We start from the raw sequence: 19,679 nt of genomic DNA, 5'->3' as shown, positions 1-19,679 counted from the left end.
AGGCTGTCATCGTCATAGTGGACGACACCAAGAAGTCCTGTGTGTGTTCCTCAAGGGAGCGTTATAATTATTATCATTATGGTAACACTTTACAATAAGTTTTCATTTGTTAACAGTTATTCATGTTAATCTCAACATTTACTAATACATTATTAAGATCAAAAGTTGTATCTTTTAACATTAGATAATGAACATTGATCTAGAATTTTTTTTTTTACTAACATGCTGTAAAGTTATATTGCTCATTGTTAGTTAATTTTAGTTAAAGCATGGACCATTGTCAACAAATTAGACCTTATTGTAAAGAGTTTATTATGACTAAATTACTATATTATTACCATTATTACTATTATAATCACCAACAAGTACCACCAATTCTTGTACTCAAATCTGAGATGATGACTTGGACATTTCTGCTTTTTTTGGTCTTTCATATGTTCAGTGATTAATTAAAATAATAAATGTGTGTGGAAAATAAATTTGATTTGATATAATCAAACTAGAAATTATTAGACAAAAATATATTATATTCACAATAATGAATATATGAATAATAAAAGGCATAATTGTTTTGGTGTACTTAATGAAACAAAAAAGAGATATTTATTTACAGGTATATAAGTTGAGGCCCTGAGGTCTCATTCGAGGACTTGACTCAAGCTTTTCTATTAATACTTAAGATTTGAAACTGGCCAATTCATTCTGCTATTTTGTTTCATGCAAAAAAAAAAAAACGTTTAGAAGAGATCAAGCATCTTTAGCATATCCCTGATCAAAACATTCTTTGAAAGTGCAGTTTTATTTCATCCAGATGTACAAACCAGCCGGTACAGCCGTTGGTGTTGATATTATCTCTCTCTCACCACAGAAGTAACCAACTTAAAACAGGTGTGAATCTTTGGAAACACTCTACATCACATTCTCACAAGAAATACAACATATCACACCAGGGAAACATTGTTTATGTCTATTGCATTATATTAAAGTACATATTTTGTCCAACAAATTCTGAAAATCAAATGATCATGAACTCGGAGTGAGGTGAATACGCGAATTGAACTCTTTTTGAATGTTGTTGTATTGCAAGTGAGTTATTCTACCCAATGAATGAAACCTGATGCCAAATTAAGTGTATCAGCGTGTTTAGCGGCACAGGCCTTTGTGTTCTCATTTTAGCACAGCCATACAGTATTTTGGCACAGCAACACACCGATGGAAAGATTCCATGGCGGGTGTGAAATCACATGACTGAAACTTGATAATCCTTTTCACTGCCTGGCTGAACTCATAGAGCTGAACAACATCAACATGCTTCCCACCCTCCTCACCACCATGCTTTTTACAAGTAAGTTGTAGAGTTTATAGGAAGGCTAGCACAATTACTAACATTTTTAGCAATTACAAAGCTCAAGTAAGGCACTTCATTAGATAATATAATTTTAAATACATGTATTTATGCAATAACTGGGCTATATTTTTAAATATATATGTTTTTTTAAGGTTTTTGAAATAAACTAATCATATATTTTATTTTTAAAAATACAGTAAAACCAGAAATATTGTGAAATATTATTACAATTCAAGATCATTGTTTTCTATTAGTACATATTTTATTCCTGTGATAGCAAAGCAAAATTTTTTAGCATCATTACTCCAGTCTTCAGTGTCACATGATCCTTCAGAAATCATTCTAATATGCTGATTTGCTGCTCTTATTATTATCAATGTTAAAACACAGTTGTGCTCCCTTAATATTTTTATTGAAACCGTGACTTTTTTCCCCCCAGGATTCTTTGAAGAATAGAAAATTCAAAAGAACAGCATTTATTTGAAATAATCTTCTGATCAATACATGCATCCTTACTGAATAAAAGTATCAATTTCTTTCAAAAAAGTTGGAGTAACTATCTATGCATACTAATACTACTGTTTCTAACTTCTATGAATACTGTTCTTGTCTCTAAAGTGGGATCAGATGCGGTCCCATATGTCATTTTATCTCCACCATTTCATCTGAACACTGATCAAAGCGGCTTGACCATACTGGTGTGTGTGGTTCATGACGTTCATCAAGGAGAGATGGAGGTGGCCTGGATTTCTAGTGGCACCAGAGGAACTAATCCAGCAGTCTCTAACTTACTCCAAGGACACAATGGCATTCAGAGCGCAATGTCTTTTATCTCTGTGGCATCGAGTGAGTGGACGTCCTACACTTGCTTTGTGAGTCACCGAGGCTCCGATCAACTAATGCACAGACACTATGCTGGATTCCCAAAGGAGACGACTGGTAAATTACTATCACGATCCTTGCATTATGTAAAAGGCTCCATTTGTTAACATTAGTTAACCACTCACAGTAACCACAACACAAAAAAGTTGCTGCGTAAAATTTTTAAGTACAATAAACTTGGACGTTAAGTCATTTCAACTTAAATTACATTAAACTGACAAAAAATTTTTTTTAAATCTTGTATAACTTAACAAATTTAAATTTGCTTAACTTATTTTGATGAGTTAAAGCAATGTAAAAACATGTTGCCATAACTTATTGATCATTACTGTAGTCAACATGAACTATCAATGAAAATACTTCTGAAGCATCTTAGTTAAATTTAATTTTTTAAGATTTATCGCTCGTTGTTAGTTAATACAAACACATTGCTCATTGTTAGTCAATTTTAGGTAATGCATTATCTAACGGGACCTTATTGTAACATGTTATATTGTAAAATGCATTTCAGAAAGAGCTGATGATGAAGAAACGTCTGATATTTGTTTGGACCATCAAAGCAGTTTATTGGAAGGTACAGTAAGAGGCAATTTGTTAATCCTAAGAATTCAATTTAGTGTCTGTTTTGAATTCATTTTCTCTACTTGCAGAAGTGAGAGCAAACAAAGATCTAATATTTATTCAAGCTCTCAGAATTCTCCTCCTGAAAATCACCATTTTCAACACATTGATGACAGCGCAAGCCGTCATAAAGTGGTGAGCGCTCATATTACTGCTTATGCAATGTCTGAACAGTGGCAACTTTTAAATTTTTTCACAATTAAAATGAAACCTGTCATATTTTTCTCCTGCAAAATTTGCAGACTTTTCAAACACAACTGTCACGGTTGTCAGATTTAATTGGACGCGCTGCTGAAGGAACTCCGGCTGATGTAAATGAGAACCTGGAATGTTGATGAGCGTCTCGATGAGTTGCAGACCGAAAGACACAGGTGCTTCGATATGGGCAGATCAGTGTGATAGCTGCTCAAAACCACATCACATTCACAATACAACAAATGAGCTGCACTACAAGGCTGTTTATGTAGGCCATGGCTTTGTAAAGTCATCTTCCACTCATGTAACACCGTTGAACTGTTGATCTGAATGACAATGAGTAACCTTTGATGAAGTGTGTTTATATCAAGGGGATTTGCTTGAATGTGACTCAAGTGCTTTATCAAGTTAAAGTTTTTTTGTGTGTGTGCATTTATTTCACAATTGTTTGTAATTACACTACAGTTCAAAAGTTTATGGTTGGTAAGATTTTTTCGTTGCTAATGTTTTTGAAAGAAATCTGCATTTATTTGACCAGAAATACAGTAAAAACTGTAATATTGCGAAATATTACAATTAAAATAATTTTTCAATTTTTTATTTAAAAATATAACCTTTCTTCAGTCTTCAGTGTCACATGGTTATTCAGAAATCAGTATAATATGCTGATTTGCTGCTCAAGAAAAATGTCTTCCTATTATCAATGTGGAAAACAGTTGTGCTATGTTTAATATTTTTGTGGAAATCGTGCATATATATATATATATATATTCTTGACCCTGATCTTACTGACCCCAAATTTTTTGAAAGGTAGTGTATATTACAGAAAAAAAGAAACAATTATATTAAGGAACACTTGTCTAATTACATTGGTTGCATGTTTACATCTCTGCTATAATGTTACACTATGCTTTTGGTATGGTATGCTGTGTTGTTCTCACTTTGGACAAGAGCATATGCCAAATTAATAAATGTAAATGTACATAGCAATGAATGATTATGCCACAATGGAAATTTGTTTTTGTTTTGTTTTTAAAAGAGAGAGTGGAAATTTGTGGGGGCAAATAAATATTAAAGCCAAAGGAATTTATGTATTTATTGTTTTAAATAACACATGTTTTCCTCTTTTTTTTCCTTTTTTTAAACAGCATCCGTACAATACTAAAACACTGATGTAACAATGGTGACCCACTAGGTGGCAGTACAATCACATCTCAAACGTTTTTCAACAGCAAGAGTATGGAGCTTAACTTCTCTAACAAGACACTATATTTCATAAATAATTTAAGTATAAACATTGAGCAGTCACTCTTCACAAAAACAATGTTCACAACAAATATAAGAGATCACAAGATCAAATGCGAAATGCAAAAAAAAAACAAAAAAAAAACACAGGATGAAGGCTTTCCTTTGCAGTTACTTAATTGCACTCTGATGACTTGTTCTGGTTTTTAAGGGGGGGGAAACAAGATCCCACTGTACACTGATTTAGGCCATTCGGCCAATCAAATGATCGTGCCTCGGAACCGGCCAATCACTGCCTGCGAAACTCCCAGTGTTCCAAATACAATCGATTACACTCGTCACAGTATTGTAGCAGCTCTTCAGCACTGGCAGTAGTTAAACAATGACGTCTCTACAGTAGCAAGTCTTGGTATGGAAACGTGCGTATCTGGAGTGTTGGCATGGCTCCTGTAGCAGTTCGACAGTAAGGCCCAGAAGGTATACAATTCAATTCTATCAAATGAATTATGTGTCCATCAGGCCAAATGCCACACTCAAAGCAAATAGAGACATAAGTGTTTCTGCATATCCTTCATTTGCTTTGAAGCTCTCAATGAAATCACTGCTGATGTGCATTCAGCATAAGAACCAAGGCTCAAGTTAAAATGCATGTGAGGCCAAATCACAATTCCATTGAACATACTTTTGGTTTTTAAAACCAAGTCAGGTGAGTTGATTTATGGCACTATCTTGCAAAACATACGACAATACCAATATTTTTGGGAAACAAAATCTACAGGGAAGCCCACAGTATGTCTGGCAAAATTTCTGATAAGTGTGTTGGTTTTGAGTCATATCTTTGGTCAAGGATAAAACAAGAACTAGAGGGAACTTAACACTCAATGTTTGTTTGGCAAAGGGACAAAGCTAATAAATGTAATCTTGAGAGGAGCCATTCTGGAAGTTCGTTTGAGTGACCAGGAATGAGACACATGGCCCACTTTAGCACTTATGCAACATCCATTTTCCAGTTCACTCAATGAGAGCCACTCACTCTGAAATTAGTCTGAAAGAAGATGAAACTTCTAGCATAAATATTTTGGTGTCTCTAAAATGCACTCTTCAGGACTGATGTTTTGTGTTCGTACATTAGGTAGATTTCGTACCAAACGAAAGAAATTCTGATTGTCATTCTTTTAAAAATAGACCGAACTTCCAATACAATTCCAAAGGTCAATGACGGACAAATTCCCATTTCTGAATTAAGTGCACTTCAACCTACGACTGCTGCGTTCGCCTGAATTCTTCACTTTGTTTTTGCTGATCAACGTTACTCGACAGTTCTGAGTACTAGAACTAAAAATACAGATAAAGTGAATGTCTAGTCAACATGATCCTTCTTTAAATGTCTATGAAAATCACTATGCCAGCCACATCGTGAAACTGTTTAACACGGTTCTACAATGGTGAGGTAAGTACCATTTGTATATAGAGACCTACAGAAATGTATTAAAGAAAACGCGCTGAGTGTACCAAGAAAGATTATTGAGCACTTGTTCCGTGGAACACTGTTTTCTAGTTGCAAAAACAAAAACAAATAAAATAAAAATAAAGTGCTTCCATTAAGATTTCCTCTCCTGAGGACAAAAACATGAAATCTCACAAAATTCACTCACAAAAATCTACAATATTCAGCTCTCTTGAAAACATAATTTACACAAAATGTACAGTCTAATGAAGGTTCGAATTCTAACATTCATTCTCCACACAGACAGTATATACAAAGTACCCTTTACCCCGAGTACTGATTTTTTACAGTCTTGTTTTCCATCTTTTTTTCTTCTTCGAAACAGTTATCAAAACACCGTACACATTATAAAAGCACAGTGATGAGGAAGCCGGTTAGCAGTGCATTGAGGAGTAATGAAAACGGCCTCAGCCCAGCGGTCGAGTTCGGAAAAATATGCCAGCGCTCCTTCTTGGGGTGCAGAGTCTCCATGTCCTTTAGGGCATTGTAGGCGGCAGTGGTGAAGTTGGCATCTCCTGTGGTGAGCAGGTCAAACACGCAGGAGTGGAAATAGATGTCCTTAACCTCCAGTTGCTCCTTGCACTTCCTGGATGCGCTTTCGAGGGTGAAGACGCCCCTCTGGGCTTCGACCCTGGCCTGCTGCTGAAAGCCGGCCTGCTGGAGTCCCAGCATGGGCATCTGAAGATGTCCCTCTTGGTCGATGCGCTCTGATGTGGGGCAACCGTTCATGCAAAGCTGCAGGTCCTGCGTTTCATCGAAGGCCATGGCGAGCTCCTCTGGCATACGCACGGCTAGCGTCAGGTAACGGCCCTGCTGGCGCACGATGATGGTGACACCGATGTACGCGGCGTGGATTTCTACGTGTCGACCGGGAGACTTCTCCAGGATCCAGATGCTGCGGGTTTCGCTGTCGCCCCCGCTGATGGTGCCGTCCACAAAGGCGGCTGGAAGGTCGTCTGTTACGGCTTGGTAGACCTTCTGGTCCGTGCATTCTTGGTAAGGTTTGAAGATTATTGTGACCTTAAAAGAAGAACAGAGAGCATGGTTGAACTCAATCATGAACTCAACTCAGTCATAAAAAGGAAATGCAAATTTATCCTATTTCTATTTTCTGAATGCAATATTGATTTTATTGTGAACAAGTCATCCATTCATGTTTCTAGTAGTGCTGTCAAATCGATTCATCTAACATACAAGTTTGTTTATATTTATATGTGTGTGTGTATATATATATATATATATATATATATATACAGTATATATATATATATAGTTTTGGGAATATTGCGTTACTCTCTTAATAAGTAACTTTTTAAGAAAAGTAATGCGTTACATTACTTTTGCGTTACTTTTTCTCACCTGGTTGTGGCTCGTTGTTTTTTAATAACAAAAAAGTTGTATATATACACATTTATTATATAAACAAACTTTTTTATGTTAGATGCGATTAATTGTGATTAACACTATTGGCAGCACTAGTTTCTTTTTTTTACTCAATAAAAATGCCCTAACTATCTTCCAGCGACACAACATACTTGTAAATGCAGGACTTCTCTAGTAATTTAGCGCTCTTAAATCCCGTAAATAATTTTTTAGTATTCTGTTTCACTCAAAATACAGTATAAAAGATATAGCGCTACTTCCATTTGATCACAATTGATGGTGAATAATCCATATAGTAACAGTGAAGTGCGTATATTCTGCATCAATAGTTGAGATGAACCAATACTGCTTTATGACCAATATCAATCATTTAACTATTGTTTTATTTCTGCTTTTTGAAGATATTAATAAATAAATAATCATTAGAAAACAACAATAAAAAATTGCATTATTATTATTACCGTCATTAATAATAATAACAACAACATGCAAAGTATTAGTACTTACAGTTCAATCATATTCAACTGATGCTACACCTTATGTATACATTACCTACTTATTTAACTGTCAATTCTGTTTTTACTCTGTGTATCTTGTGGTACTATTGTTTGTATTTGTTGTCCATATTTAACTTTTTTTCTTTTCTTTTTTTGCCAAAGCTTATTGTTATTGAATGGCTGTTATTTGTTAATTAATTACTATTGCTGTACGTTGAATAATCCTTCACAAAAAAAAATACATTAAATAAATCTCTACCACAATAAAAACAAACAGGAATTCCTGAACATTCCCCATATCTGCCATTGGTTGGACAAATATATAGTCTAGCCACAAATTCACGTCATTTATTGAGTCAGTTGCTCGGTCGGTCCAGTCAGGACGCATAAACAAACAGAGCAGTGTTTTGATAACACCACAGTATTCGTTTTTGGAGCAATCAACGCACAAATGGCCTATTTACACTCTTTGCATAATAAACCGGGATATGAGAATTTTTACGAATGCTGAAAATAACAACACAATTCACATTTAAAGAACAAAAGTGGTTTTACGCCCAACACTGAAAACGAGAATTACTCTATCACAGTAAAACAAGATGTGGATTTGTGCAGTTCTTTAGAATATTACACGTATTTACAGATCCGCAAACCCTTTTCGCCCTGCTAGTGTTAACCATGAAATGCTCCCAGTATACAGTCCTCAGACTGTGAAACTCTAAGATTTGTGGGAAGCAAAAGAACTGGCTAACAAGAAGTGTGGCGTTACATTAGCGGTGGATGAATAGCAGCTTTGTACACAGGACAAGGATGAAAAATGATGACCAGTTGGCCATAAGGTGAGGCAGCTGAAAAGGCCTCAGTTAAGCGGTGTATGCTAATAATTACTTGCAAATGTTTAATAATGGCTCCCCACCTTCAAGGTCAAGGGGTCAAACGAGAGGTAATTAGCATGGGCGGACAAACTTAGCATTTGAAGCCACATCTGTGCAACGATGAGCTGAACTGTTTTAACTTGAAGACAAAAATCGATGTGTATCTGACGAATCTGTTCAGGCTGTAATATTCTCAAGCTTCCAGATGTTTCACGTTACAAAAATCTGTAAACACGCTGCTAGCAGTCAATATTCTGCATCAGCACATTTGAAATGGGTCTGCGTGTGTGTGTGTAAGCGGACGTGTGTTTGAGTGTTTGACTATAAGCCCCAGACTTGAAAAAAGTGAAGACAGAGGCTTCTTTCAAAGTCACCGTATTATGGGTCACGCCACAGCGCAGGCTGCATCCAGACATTAATGATATTAGAATTTCACAGACATGTTGGTCACAAGTGTTAGTCATAAGACTAGAGCCGTTTGCTTTGTTTAACTTGCACCTGTGAATACTTGGTCAAAGTTGAAAGTTATTTGGTCTTATCTGCAGCTCTTTCTGATAATCTTATCATATAGTCATGTATATAGAGACATCATACACTTCAAACAAAGATAATAACAACGCAGAATGTTGTGATTTATAAAGGTGAAACAAAAAAAGCTAAACTTATTAATGAAACAAAACAAACTGTATGCCTGTTCAGTCAAATGTGGATTGATATTTACATTTTATCATTCTACATTGTGTAACAGTACACATTACCAATTTTTCTTTGAAATAAATAAGAAAAACGTACAATTTCATATGATCAAATTCATCTAAAAGTTTTTAGCTCTGAAATAACAAAGAACAAAACATGTTCAGGATTTATTTATCTTGTTTAATGTTAAATTGTAAATATATTAATATATTTTTAACATTTGTATAAATTATCATATTAAAAAAAATAAAAAATAAACATGAATTAACAATGAGCAAAATATATATCTTTCAATTAATATTAACCTAGATATTAAATTGTTTAAAAAATGCTGTTTATTGTTAGTTCAATGAACCAGTGCTATTTTAGTTTTATTTATATACCATTTTAGTATTTCATATTTGGAATTAGTTTTTATTTTTAGATTTTCAGTTTTCCCTTTAATGTCATTTTGTTATGTGCTTTTGTCCTTTATATTAGGATTTTAACAAATCTATTTGGCTTTATTTTTTTTTTCTGTTTTATTAATTTTAGTACTTAAACATTATTCACATTATTGTCAAAGCAACATTTCAAATTTTTATTCAAGTTTTATTACATATAAGTTAACATTTATTTCAGATTTATTTATTTATTTATTCTATAGAACACAAAAGAATAATGTTTTGAAAAATATCTCAAGTGCTTTTTTGTTCATACAGCGAAACTCATTGGGGTCCAATATTACTTTTAATGTTCATTTTAATTTTAGCTAACAATAACTAAACCATATAGTGAAGTCCTTCTAACCTTTTAATTTTTTTTATTGTTTTGCAGCATAAATATGCTACACTTCTGAGGCAGTTCTTTTTCAAAAGAAATAGTTCTCCACATAAAAAAACTAAAACTAAATAATTATAAAAACAACTCACCTTATTGGTTGCTGTTGCACTGGATCCATATACCACTGGAACATTTGTGACCTGCACTGACAGGTAATTGTTATCAATGAGGGGCCATGCCCCTTCAACCTTACATGTCTGAAAATGGTCTTTGAAAGTCCTAAGATGAGGGTCCCCAAACAGGCCACAGAACAGATAGGTCGCTCTTGGGAGCTCTGGAACCCCTGTCCCTGTCCCAGGCCGCAATGCTTGGTGATGGCGGCTGTGATAGTTGCACGGCTCAATGGGGATGACGGGATGGGTGGACGATGTGGGCCCATCCTTGGAGCAGTTCCTCTGGCTCATGAGGTCAGTGATGCCCAGCATGGCAGAGTGGAAGACCAGGTTGCCCCTGCAGCTCTTGGCGGTCCGCTGGGTGCAGGCGGAGTACGCCCGCAGCGCCTTACAGAACTCAGTATCAAAGCCATCCAGGGAAGGGTTCAGATGGGAAGTGAGAGAGACGAAGTCACCGGTGCACTTTTGGATGCGGCACTGTGGAGTTTGGACCTGGCTCTCACCTGAAAAAGAAAGGAGACATTGTTTTTGAAAAATCTCCATTTCAAAAAACGAATTTGAATAAATATTAATTTATTCGAAAATGAAACTCGTACATATAATTAACAAATCCAATTTCAAAAATTCAAAAATTCACCTCTTCAATGATGAGCATGTTTTTAATTTGTGATTAATACAGCATATCCTGATTCCATAATGAAGAGAGAAAAAAAACTCATTAAATGAATTTAAAAAAATAATAATTAAAAAGTTTGCCATGGTATTTTATGATTATTTATTTAAAAAATAACAACAGCGAGCCAGTTTTTATAATATTATTAATATTTGAAAAAAATGCTTATCAAAGTCATTTGGTGTAATCAAGATACACAATGCACAAAAACATTATGCTCAAGACTGTCAGTCAACAAGTCTTTTAAAATATCAAATAATGTGACCTTTTTAAAGACATGCAAGGTTAGTTGTCATTAAAAAGCATATTTATGTCATTTTTATTTATTTTCATGATTTGCTGATGTTCGTAAACATAATCTTTACCTTGAAAAACATTTTTTAAATCCTTTTTGAAGATAATGATAAAGATGTGTACACTGTAAAAAAAATATTTTAATTTTTTTTTACGTTTAGAATAAAACAAGGATAATTGGAGTATGTCTTACAAGAACTTCAAAAATTTCACATTTCTGAGTAATTGTTTGTAAAATGTACAACCGACTTCTAAGTAAAAATACACCAATCTTTTTTCGGTTCACTCATATCATATGTATCCACACGTTGTAAGGAAAACGTTGCATGTTATTACTTTGTACTTGATGGTTACACTACATGACATATTTAAACTGTCATTCAGCAATTTAAGTCATTAAACTGAAATTTGTCTTTAAAATGGTATAAAAGTGTTTCAAAACCATATGAAACCAACATGAATTCAAAGACTACATTTCTAAGAACTTGACACATGTGTTTTAAACAAGACATTTAAAAGAATACTGACTTAACCAATTAAACACATTGTATGAACAAAGGAGTACAAATACAAGCTAGAATCTTCTAACAGCCATTGTTGTGGCTCGTGTCATAAACCAGTTTAAACTGCTTAACCATAATAAGGTGTGCTAGTGGACTGTGCTTTTCCTCACAACGTGACTCCATGTGTGTTTTACATTATGGTCTAGAAACATTAACAGTCTGCTCAACAAGTGTGTGAAACCTCCTGTTATCTACAAAGGAGAATGCTTATGACCGCAATAAAATCAAATAAAACGGCACTTCAAATGAGAAAAACACTTTTCTGACCCCGCTGTTATACACACAAAAGCAGCATTATGTGCTTGTAAGCACAAAAGAGTCATGGCATGCAAACTAAATGCAACTGTTTACCTCCTAAAAGTGTCATTAGGGTGGTCAAAGAGTAACAATTAAAAATTGTTTTCTTTGAATACTACATACTCGCTTCACTTGATGTCGATTCAATAACACTTTTAAGGTTTTGACTTGATTTCTATTCACAAGCTTGCGATTTGAATCAAATCTAATCTCACTTCAATATATCACTCACTCACTCTATATATCAAGTACAGTACGTACATTTTTCTCAAGGGAACAAATCTCTCTCAACAAATGTTGTAAACTATACAGGAAACCCTGTCAGTTGGTGGTACTAGCGATGCACCGATATGGACATTTACCGATAACCGATAATTCTTTACATGCCAGTCAGAATTTGTAATCCTGTTGTGCCCCGTAACAATGCACAGAAACGCGGCAACTAAACACAAATAATTCACAATGTTTTATACAACAGTGTTCTCTTTATAATGTTATAATATGACAGTGCCATTCATAGTAATGTTGTGCATTGCTGTTTCAGCTGCGTGCGCTGAAGCTAAAGATGATCACCGCTTTACTACCGCTTTAATGAACTTAACCAAACGCATCCAACAGGAGATAAATCATATATAGGCTACCTGTATACAGAATATATACACAAAATAAACATAATATTACAACTAACAATTGCACAAAACAAAAGGCTTTGAATGCACAAGCGAACTTGACTGTGCTAATCATGAAGGTGTAACTCTGATTATCCCATAACAACGCACTAAAACACGGGTGTACGAATACACAACATTCTTTTACAGGAGTGTTTTCATTATAATTTTATTTTGGCTATATAACAGATTTGTGCTGCACATGCTGCACTTAACTGTTTTTTTTTTTAACTTTTTTTCTAAGTGATTCCAATCATGTTTCAAGCAATTCAAAAACCATTATGGTGAACACAGTGTGCATCTGAAGTGTCTCAGCTGAAGGAAATATTACATTATTTACCGGCTTTTTTATATCGGCCAAATTTTCTTATCGGGCCGATAACGATAACATTAAAAATGAACATACATCGGCCGATACCGATATGGTGGCCGATATATCATGTGTATCAATGATATATCAACTGATTTGTGTAAAAACATTTAAATTGCACAAAAACTTGCAAGGCAGTTTTTATAATAAGATTAATAATATATATTATTATTATATATACAATTATATATAATTTTTGTTTCTATTCCAATTCTTTCTTTGAAATATAAACATTTAAATGTTGGCTGTCATTAAAAAAAAAAAAAAAGTCATGATGAATTTATTCCAATACATTAAGTATTGAAGGGCAGCTTAAGTAAAAATATGTAATATGGTGCATATATTTAGCAAAATAGTCCTCTCTAGAGTTATTTTTCTATGGTCATTGAAAGGATTTTCTGAGGTAAATGCGTGACATGCGTCACATTATTTACAAGCTGTTTTATTGATATCGGAGACATGATACATTTCAGCAAGATGTACTGTATCATCCAACATACCTTCTGATGTTCATTCTTGTTTATTTCATGCTTTAGTAGTAAAGAGGTGATTGGTTCATGTACTGATGTACTACAGCGATCTTTCACACTACAATAAAACGGCATTCACTGATTGCATTTTGTGATAAAATTGACAATTTGAAAGCTGAGACTTTGTTTCATATCAAAAGTTGCGATTCAAGCACGTTAAATGACGTTTAGTGAGGTTATGTTCACCCATCAACAGCACAGACTAAAAGATGGATACTTGGGATCATATTGGTTCATCAAAATGAGAATTGATTAAAATCGAGAAATCAATATTTTCAACCCAGCCCTATTTTATACACACTTGTTGTCGAAAATACACCCATCATGTCATGTGCCGCCCTTAATTAGCCACCAATGACATGGCACAAGCAGAAAAACATCTCCCAGAAAAGGACGACTGCATCACTTAGAGTCTTAATGCCTCACTTTTGAGTGCGGCCCAATTGCATTAGCTCAGAGAGAGGCCGTCCTAATCTGATATCAGCTGCAGCCTCTCCATTAACACGCTTGTGATGACTCTATCTTACACAGTCAGGGCCACCCATTTCTGCCTGCCACGCCAATAACTCCCACCGTAGTGGATTCAAATGCATCTGATTTGATTATCGGATGACGCGCTGCTGCGCAGATTGCTTGTAGCGGATCGGCCGATCAGCGTTGCGCTGGAGGAGAAGGAGGCATGACAAAGCACAGGCTGGATTGTGTTTCAGAAACATGCTGTAAGACAATACGGTAGCCTGGCCGAAGCCATGTTGATGTTGTGCTGGAAAGACATTGGCTGGAAAGGGAGAGGAAAGAGGCAGTCCCCGCTCCCATCCACCTCCCGCTGTGTTTTATCAGGCAAGGCTCCAGTGACATCTGTACCAGAACAAAAAAAAAAACCCTCAAATACTTGGCAAGGCATGCAAGACAAAGCCATCTCCGGCACATTCCCATTTATAGTCCGAGCGGATGCTCAAAGCAGATGCAAAGCAAGTAATATCGAAGAATGAACAAATAGCGGTTTGCTCGAAAAATAAAGAATCGTGACCCGGGTAAGTGGGCAAGGGTATGAAACGACAAAGGCTGTGCTGCAAATGTAACCGTATTAGGTAGGTATGTCCTACATATCACAGAGAAACAGAGAGGCTTTTCTTGGAGTCCCACTGGCCATATGTGACCTCGCCGCCCATCAAACGCATGTGCCTCCATTGTTTGTCTCAGCAGCATGGTGTGAGGTGTTAGGGGAGGCTATTTTGTGAGGAGCTGGGTGTAATCTTAATGTAGACTAGACGTTTATGCATGAACTAAAGTGACAAAACAACCACCCAACCATAATCCAATTCACAGCAATCCTGGAGATTAGTTGTTTTTGCTGGTTGCTTGTTGAAATGCAATTTGGTCACCAGACAATCCCCTTAAAACCAGGTGTAAGTGACCCAGTGCAACTGAATTCACAGCCATATCCTCAAAAAGAGCATTTGAAGAAAACAAACTATTTTAACTCCGAAATTGCAAGTAAATTTCACAGTTAATTACAAAGAAATGGCAAGAAACACATTGTATTAGACATGAAATTTTGAAGCAGAAAGACCGAAATAGTATTTTCTTATAAGAACAACTTTATTTACAACTTTGAATCCTTCTGACTCTCTGTGCAAAACACTTCCGATGAATGTCTTAGGGGACACCCAGTTGGGGGCAGCAGATCCTAAGCTAGTACTGGCAGACGAGGGGGGGGGGGGGGGGATCAGACTATCACACTTAGTGTTAGAATGTCTAAGTGTCCTGACAAATGTTAAACCTAAACCCTGAAACGTCTCACTTACCTGTGTCTTTAGCTAATGTGGTATAAACAAATGCTCAGGGGCAGTAACTGACAGTAATAATCATTTGACTCCATTTTAAAGGGAAACCATTCGTGTTTAAAATATCTACAAAGCTAAATAAAAATACTTTTTTTATTCATAATATGTCTTTAATATTCAAATTAGATTTAATTAAATTATTTCAATGATTAAACAGCTATTAGATTGCATATTATTCCTGTCAAGACCATAAAACCAAGTGAACAGTAAAACACAGGACAGAAAAAACACAATGTTTGTTTCACAGGCTCAGCTCATTTCTGCGATCCTGCAGTTGGGGTGATCCGTCTCATTTCGAGCACAGTGCACACCCTTGTTGCTATTAAGTCGTTGGAAATATTTTCTCAGGGTGGCCGGCCGTTTGAGCAGCCATTCTCAGCTGTAGAGGGGCCCAAAGAGTGTGTGCGGAGTGAAATTTCAAGATGTGGAATTTGGCCAGGGCAGAGAGGTCAACAGGCCCACCCCTTCTCCAGGAGTCAACGTGAAGATCTGGAGAAAGCAGGGGGGGGTTTACAAGACCCAATGTCTAAATGACATATCCAGCCTTAAATTCAAAGCTCACACTGTATCGCACTGAACTTTGGAATCTGGTTTAATATGTTAGTTTGTCAGCCTTTCATTTTTGTTCTTATTTGTGACTTCAAGCATTTCGTAACCTTATTACAGCACGAGACAAATAAAGAACATCATGGTTCTGGTCAGTATTATAGTATGATTTGTCACAGTTAAGCACAAAAAGCATCTATTAAACAAGTTTTAAAAGGCACCTTTTTACAGGTAGCCTGTAAAATCCTGCAAACCCTATAACAATAAAGCACTATTCCAGGCATGAGAAAAGAGAAAGGATATTTATTTATTTTTATAAATAAAAAATAAAGAAACCGAACAGCTGCAACTGTCTTTTGCTTCTGCCAAGATTATAATCCAATCAAATACCACCAAGGGGTAGATGTATATTTGGGACTAAATCAATTGAGAGAGGATACAGCCAGATATAATATCCAAAAATGAAATCAAAGAACAAGCATGCAGTTGTGTTAGACAAAAATTACTCAAGATTTGTATTCTTAAATTATTTTCTTGCCAAATGAAAGATTACTGAATATAGACTGCTGTTCGAAAAATATAACAATATTTATTATATAACATTATATTTTTATTATATTGCAACTGAAGGGGAAACAAACACGCATCTGTAGAAAACTGAAGCCTATCAAGCATTATAAATTTAAAAGCACAAAAGGGACAATAACACTTGGAATGGTCACACTAAGGATTTTTCATTTTCAAAAAAAAAAAATATATATATAAATATATATATAAAAAAAATGTATTAATTCAAAATGTCCTTAAATTATGTTTAACACATATTTAGGTCGAGTTATTTCATATTTTTTGCTTCATTGAAGAATAGTGTAGTGCATAATGCCTGTCTGCCCGGCCGGGGTCCATGTTAAATTAATTATGAAGGTGTGACTGCTCAATGGACACCCAGCAGCATTCCATATCCTCTTAATTCACAATGGCATTAACACAGTCTACGGCCAGGACACCCAAAGTGGAGCACTTGACAAGGTGCCAAGGGGAAAACAGGGCACCAAATGTGTAGTCTTCACACTCAGAAGCCAACCCATTTTGAACGAAATCATTTAAGACTTGTCCAAAGTGGTCAAAGGCACCAAACTAACTGAATTTAGGCTTCTAAGTGAGTACGTAAATAAATAAACTAATAAATGCTGATTACACTAACTGAGCAGTACATGGATTATTTAATATATATATATATATATATATATATATATATATATATATATATATATATATATATAATTCAATAGGCTACCGCAAAAAAATAAATAAAATAAAATAAAAAATAAATAAACATATCAAAAGCTAGATGTATGCGAACAAATATGATCACCATGACTTATATATTATTGCAACTGACAACATGCTGCCTGCTATCACAATGGCAAAAGCAAACAACAAATAAAACCGAATCAAACAATAACTTGTGCATAAAACAAGAAATTAATTAATATTACGATCACTCATAAATATTTAATATCCTTTAAAAAGCAACCAATCCAGTGAAGCGCAAAGGGACGCGTAAATCAATGCACTACATTTATTAGGAATAAAGATACAAGTGTGCAAGAAGAAGACACGGATGGATGAAGGACACTGCCTCAGACTGTAAAACCGTCACATAAACAACTATAATTCACTTTTTTTCTGTAAGGACATACCTGAATATTAACCAGCACTGTCATAATTTAGCACGTAAATCCTATTTAGTATTTTAAATTAAACAGCTCCTAACACAAAGGCTACTTATAAAAGGTGTTTTAATATTGCCTAGATTCAGTTAACGTCCAACGAATCATGCATAAAAGTGGAAAGAGCATGTTTACCTATGCGAGTGAGAGAGGAGAGGGTGCAGAGCACTAGTAGATGTAGTACCGGAGAGATGAGGCGCTCAGCCCCGGGGTAGTAAGATCCTGCTCTCCCCATACCCATCCATCCATCCAGAGAGACTCAAGAGTACTCCACGGGTCAAGAGATCGGGCCTCGCTTCTCCCAACTTCACGGGACGCGGAACTCTGTTAAGACGCGACTACTTTTTTAGGTAACACACACCGTCCATAAGAGAAACAAAGTAGCAATTTTGGCAAGTCCGATCCAAAACACTTCACACGGGAGGAAAAAAAAAACAGCTATTTCATTTGTATGCGTTTATCTAATCGGCGAAGATAATCAGTCCAAAAGAAAGCTGTAAACGTGCTAAAATTAATCTGCGCCCCGCGATCGCCCGATTCATGTTGCCTACACATCAGATTTATCCGCCACAAGGAAATCTAGCCCTGTCTTTCCCCAATGATCGATAGTGAATCAACCTAACCCAGAGTTTAGCGGAAACCCCGCCCACACCGACACACAAAACCCCTCCTCCTAAACCATACAACCCAGCCGCAGATTGACAGCAAGAGCTCTCACTTTCAGCAGGGAGAAAAATAGACGAGTTTTGGGTTTCCTTTATATTTTTGAGAATAAAAACAAACTGAGTTGAATACCAGGACCAAATAGTACCATAGTAACATCACCCAAGTACACCGATCATTTATTAAAGAGGTAGCCTAATTAATTCTTTGTTTTTATTATATTTGGAATTGAATTAATTTAACTTTAAAAGCTGGAGAGCAATATGGAAACCTGTAGCAGTTAACATAAATTAAAACAGAACCTAAATGAAAATTAACTGAAATAAACAAACAGTTGGGGAAAAAGTAACCTAATTTGACTCCAAAACTATCTAAAAGAAAAGAAAAATCGCTAGCAAAAAAAAATGTAGCCATTCTTTTTTTTTTTTCTTTTTTTTTTGATACCTGGTAGTCTATTATAAGATTAGAAACCTTTTATACTTGCCTTCATTAAACTTAAAGAATGTGCAATTCTTTTCAATACACCATTCAATTCAAAAGTGTTCAGGTGCACATATAGGCCTACAGTATTAGTACGGAGCCCCTAAAGGGACATGGTGAAGAAAAAAAGAAAAAAAGAAAAAAAGAGAGAGAGATGAAAAAAAAAAAATGTGTCAGTGGTTTTGCATTCCCTTGCTAAACTTTTGCATTCCGCCGAGAATCTCAAAAGAAGAACACATAGGTTTTGCAAGGGAGCGCAAAGTTTCTTGGGGGAACGCAAAACATTTGAGAGAGAACGCAACAGCATTGACTTATTATTTTTAAGATACACATGTAAAAAAAAAAAAACACTGCAAAACTAAAACTAAACTAAAAAATAAAACAGAATAAAAAATAAAACAATAAAAAATACAACAACAAAAAAGCCACACTTAAAGTCACAGTGAAAGTTACACCCGTGAAAGCTAACAAAAACTAAATTGGAAGGGCACAAATAATAAATATGTATTATTATGGTTTAATGTTATTACTAAAGAGATATAGAGCCTAACTGAAATAATGTTTATTGTAAAATATAGTAAGACTATTATGGACTAACCTAGTTTTGTCCAGGTTGGTGATGATATAAACAGTTCTAAGGGTGTAATCTAAAGCTGCATATTTTATGTGAAAATTCTAATTGAAAATCAGACTTGAGCCAATTATAGGATGATATCATCAGCTTTTTAGCAATAACATGCTAAGACCACAAGACATTAATACAGACGTACTTCCTGTGCTGGATAGCAGTGAAAGTGTTATTTATAGGGCCACAAACACCCTCTTACTGTA

The 19,679-nt window shown here is 35.3% G+C and overlaps 1 protein-coding gene and 1 long non-coding RNA gene across 2 annotated transcripts; one reads left to right on the top strand and one right to left on the bottom strand.

The window, feature by feature from the left end:
* The first annotated feature begins 1,191 nt into the window (after positions 1-1,191).
* Positions 1,192-5,615, top strand: LOC309498151. Its single transcript, XR_014205860.1, has 5 exons — positions 1,192-1,345; positions 1,967-2,287; positions 2,742-2,804; positions 2,881-2,986; positions 3,094-5,615. It is a non-coding gene; the product is annotated as an uncharacterized lncRNA (long non-coding RNA).
* On the bottom strand, positions 3,478-18,322 carry rgmb (repulsive guidance molecule BMP co-receptor b). Its single transcript, XM_082168686.1, has 3 exons — positions 17,841-18,322; positions 10,161-10,687; positions 3,478-6,818 (listed from the first exon to the last, which is right to left on the bottom strand). Exons 1-3 carry the CDS (start codon positions 17,944-17,946, stop codon positions 6,144-6,146), a joined length of 1,308 nt encoding a protein of 435 aa, XP_082024812.1. The 5' UTR covers positions 17,947-18,322; the 3' UTR covers positions 3,478-6,143.
* Positions 18,323-19,679: the final 1,357 nt, after the last annotated feature.

This window comes from Leuciscus leuciscus (assembly GCF_965113295.1).
Source record: "Leuciscus leuciscus genome assembly, chromosome: 5".
NCBI classification, from domain to species: domain Eukaryota; kingdom Metazoa; phylum Chordata; class Actinopteri; order Cypriniformes; family Leuciscidae; genus Leuciscus; species Leuciscus leuciscus.
The sequence above is the reverse complement of the archived record's forward strand: the minus strand, read 5'-3'. Positions and strand labels throughout refer to the sequence as shown.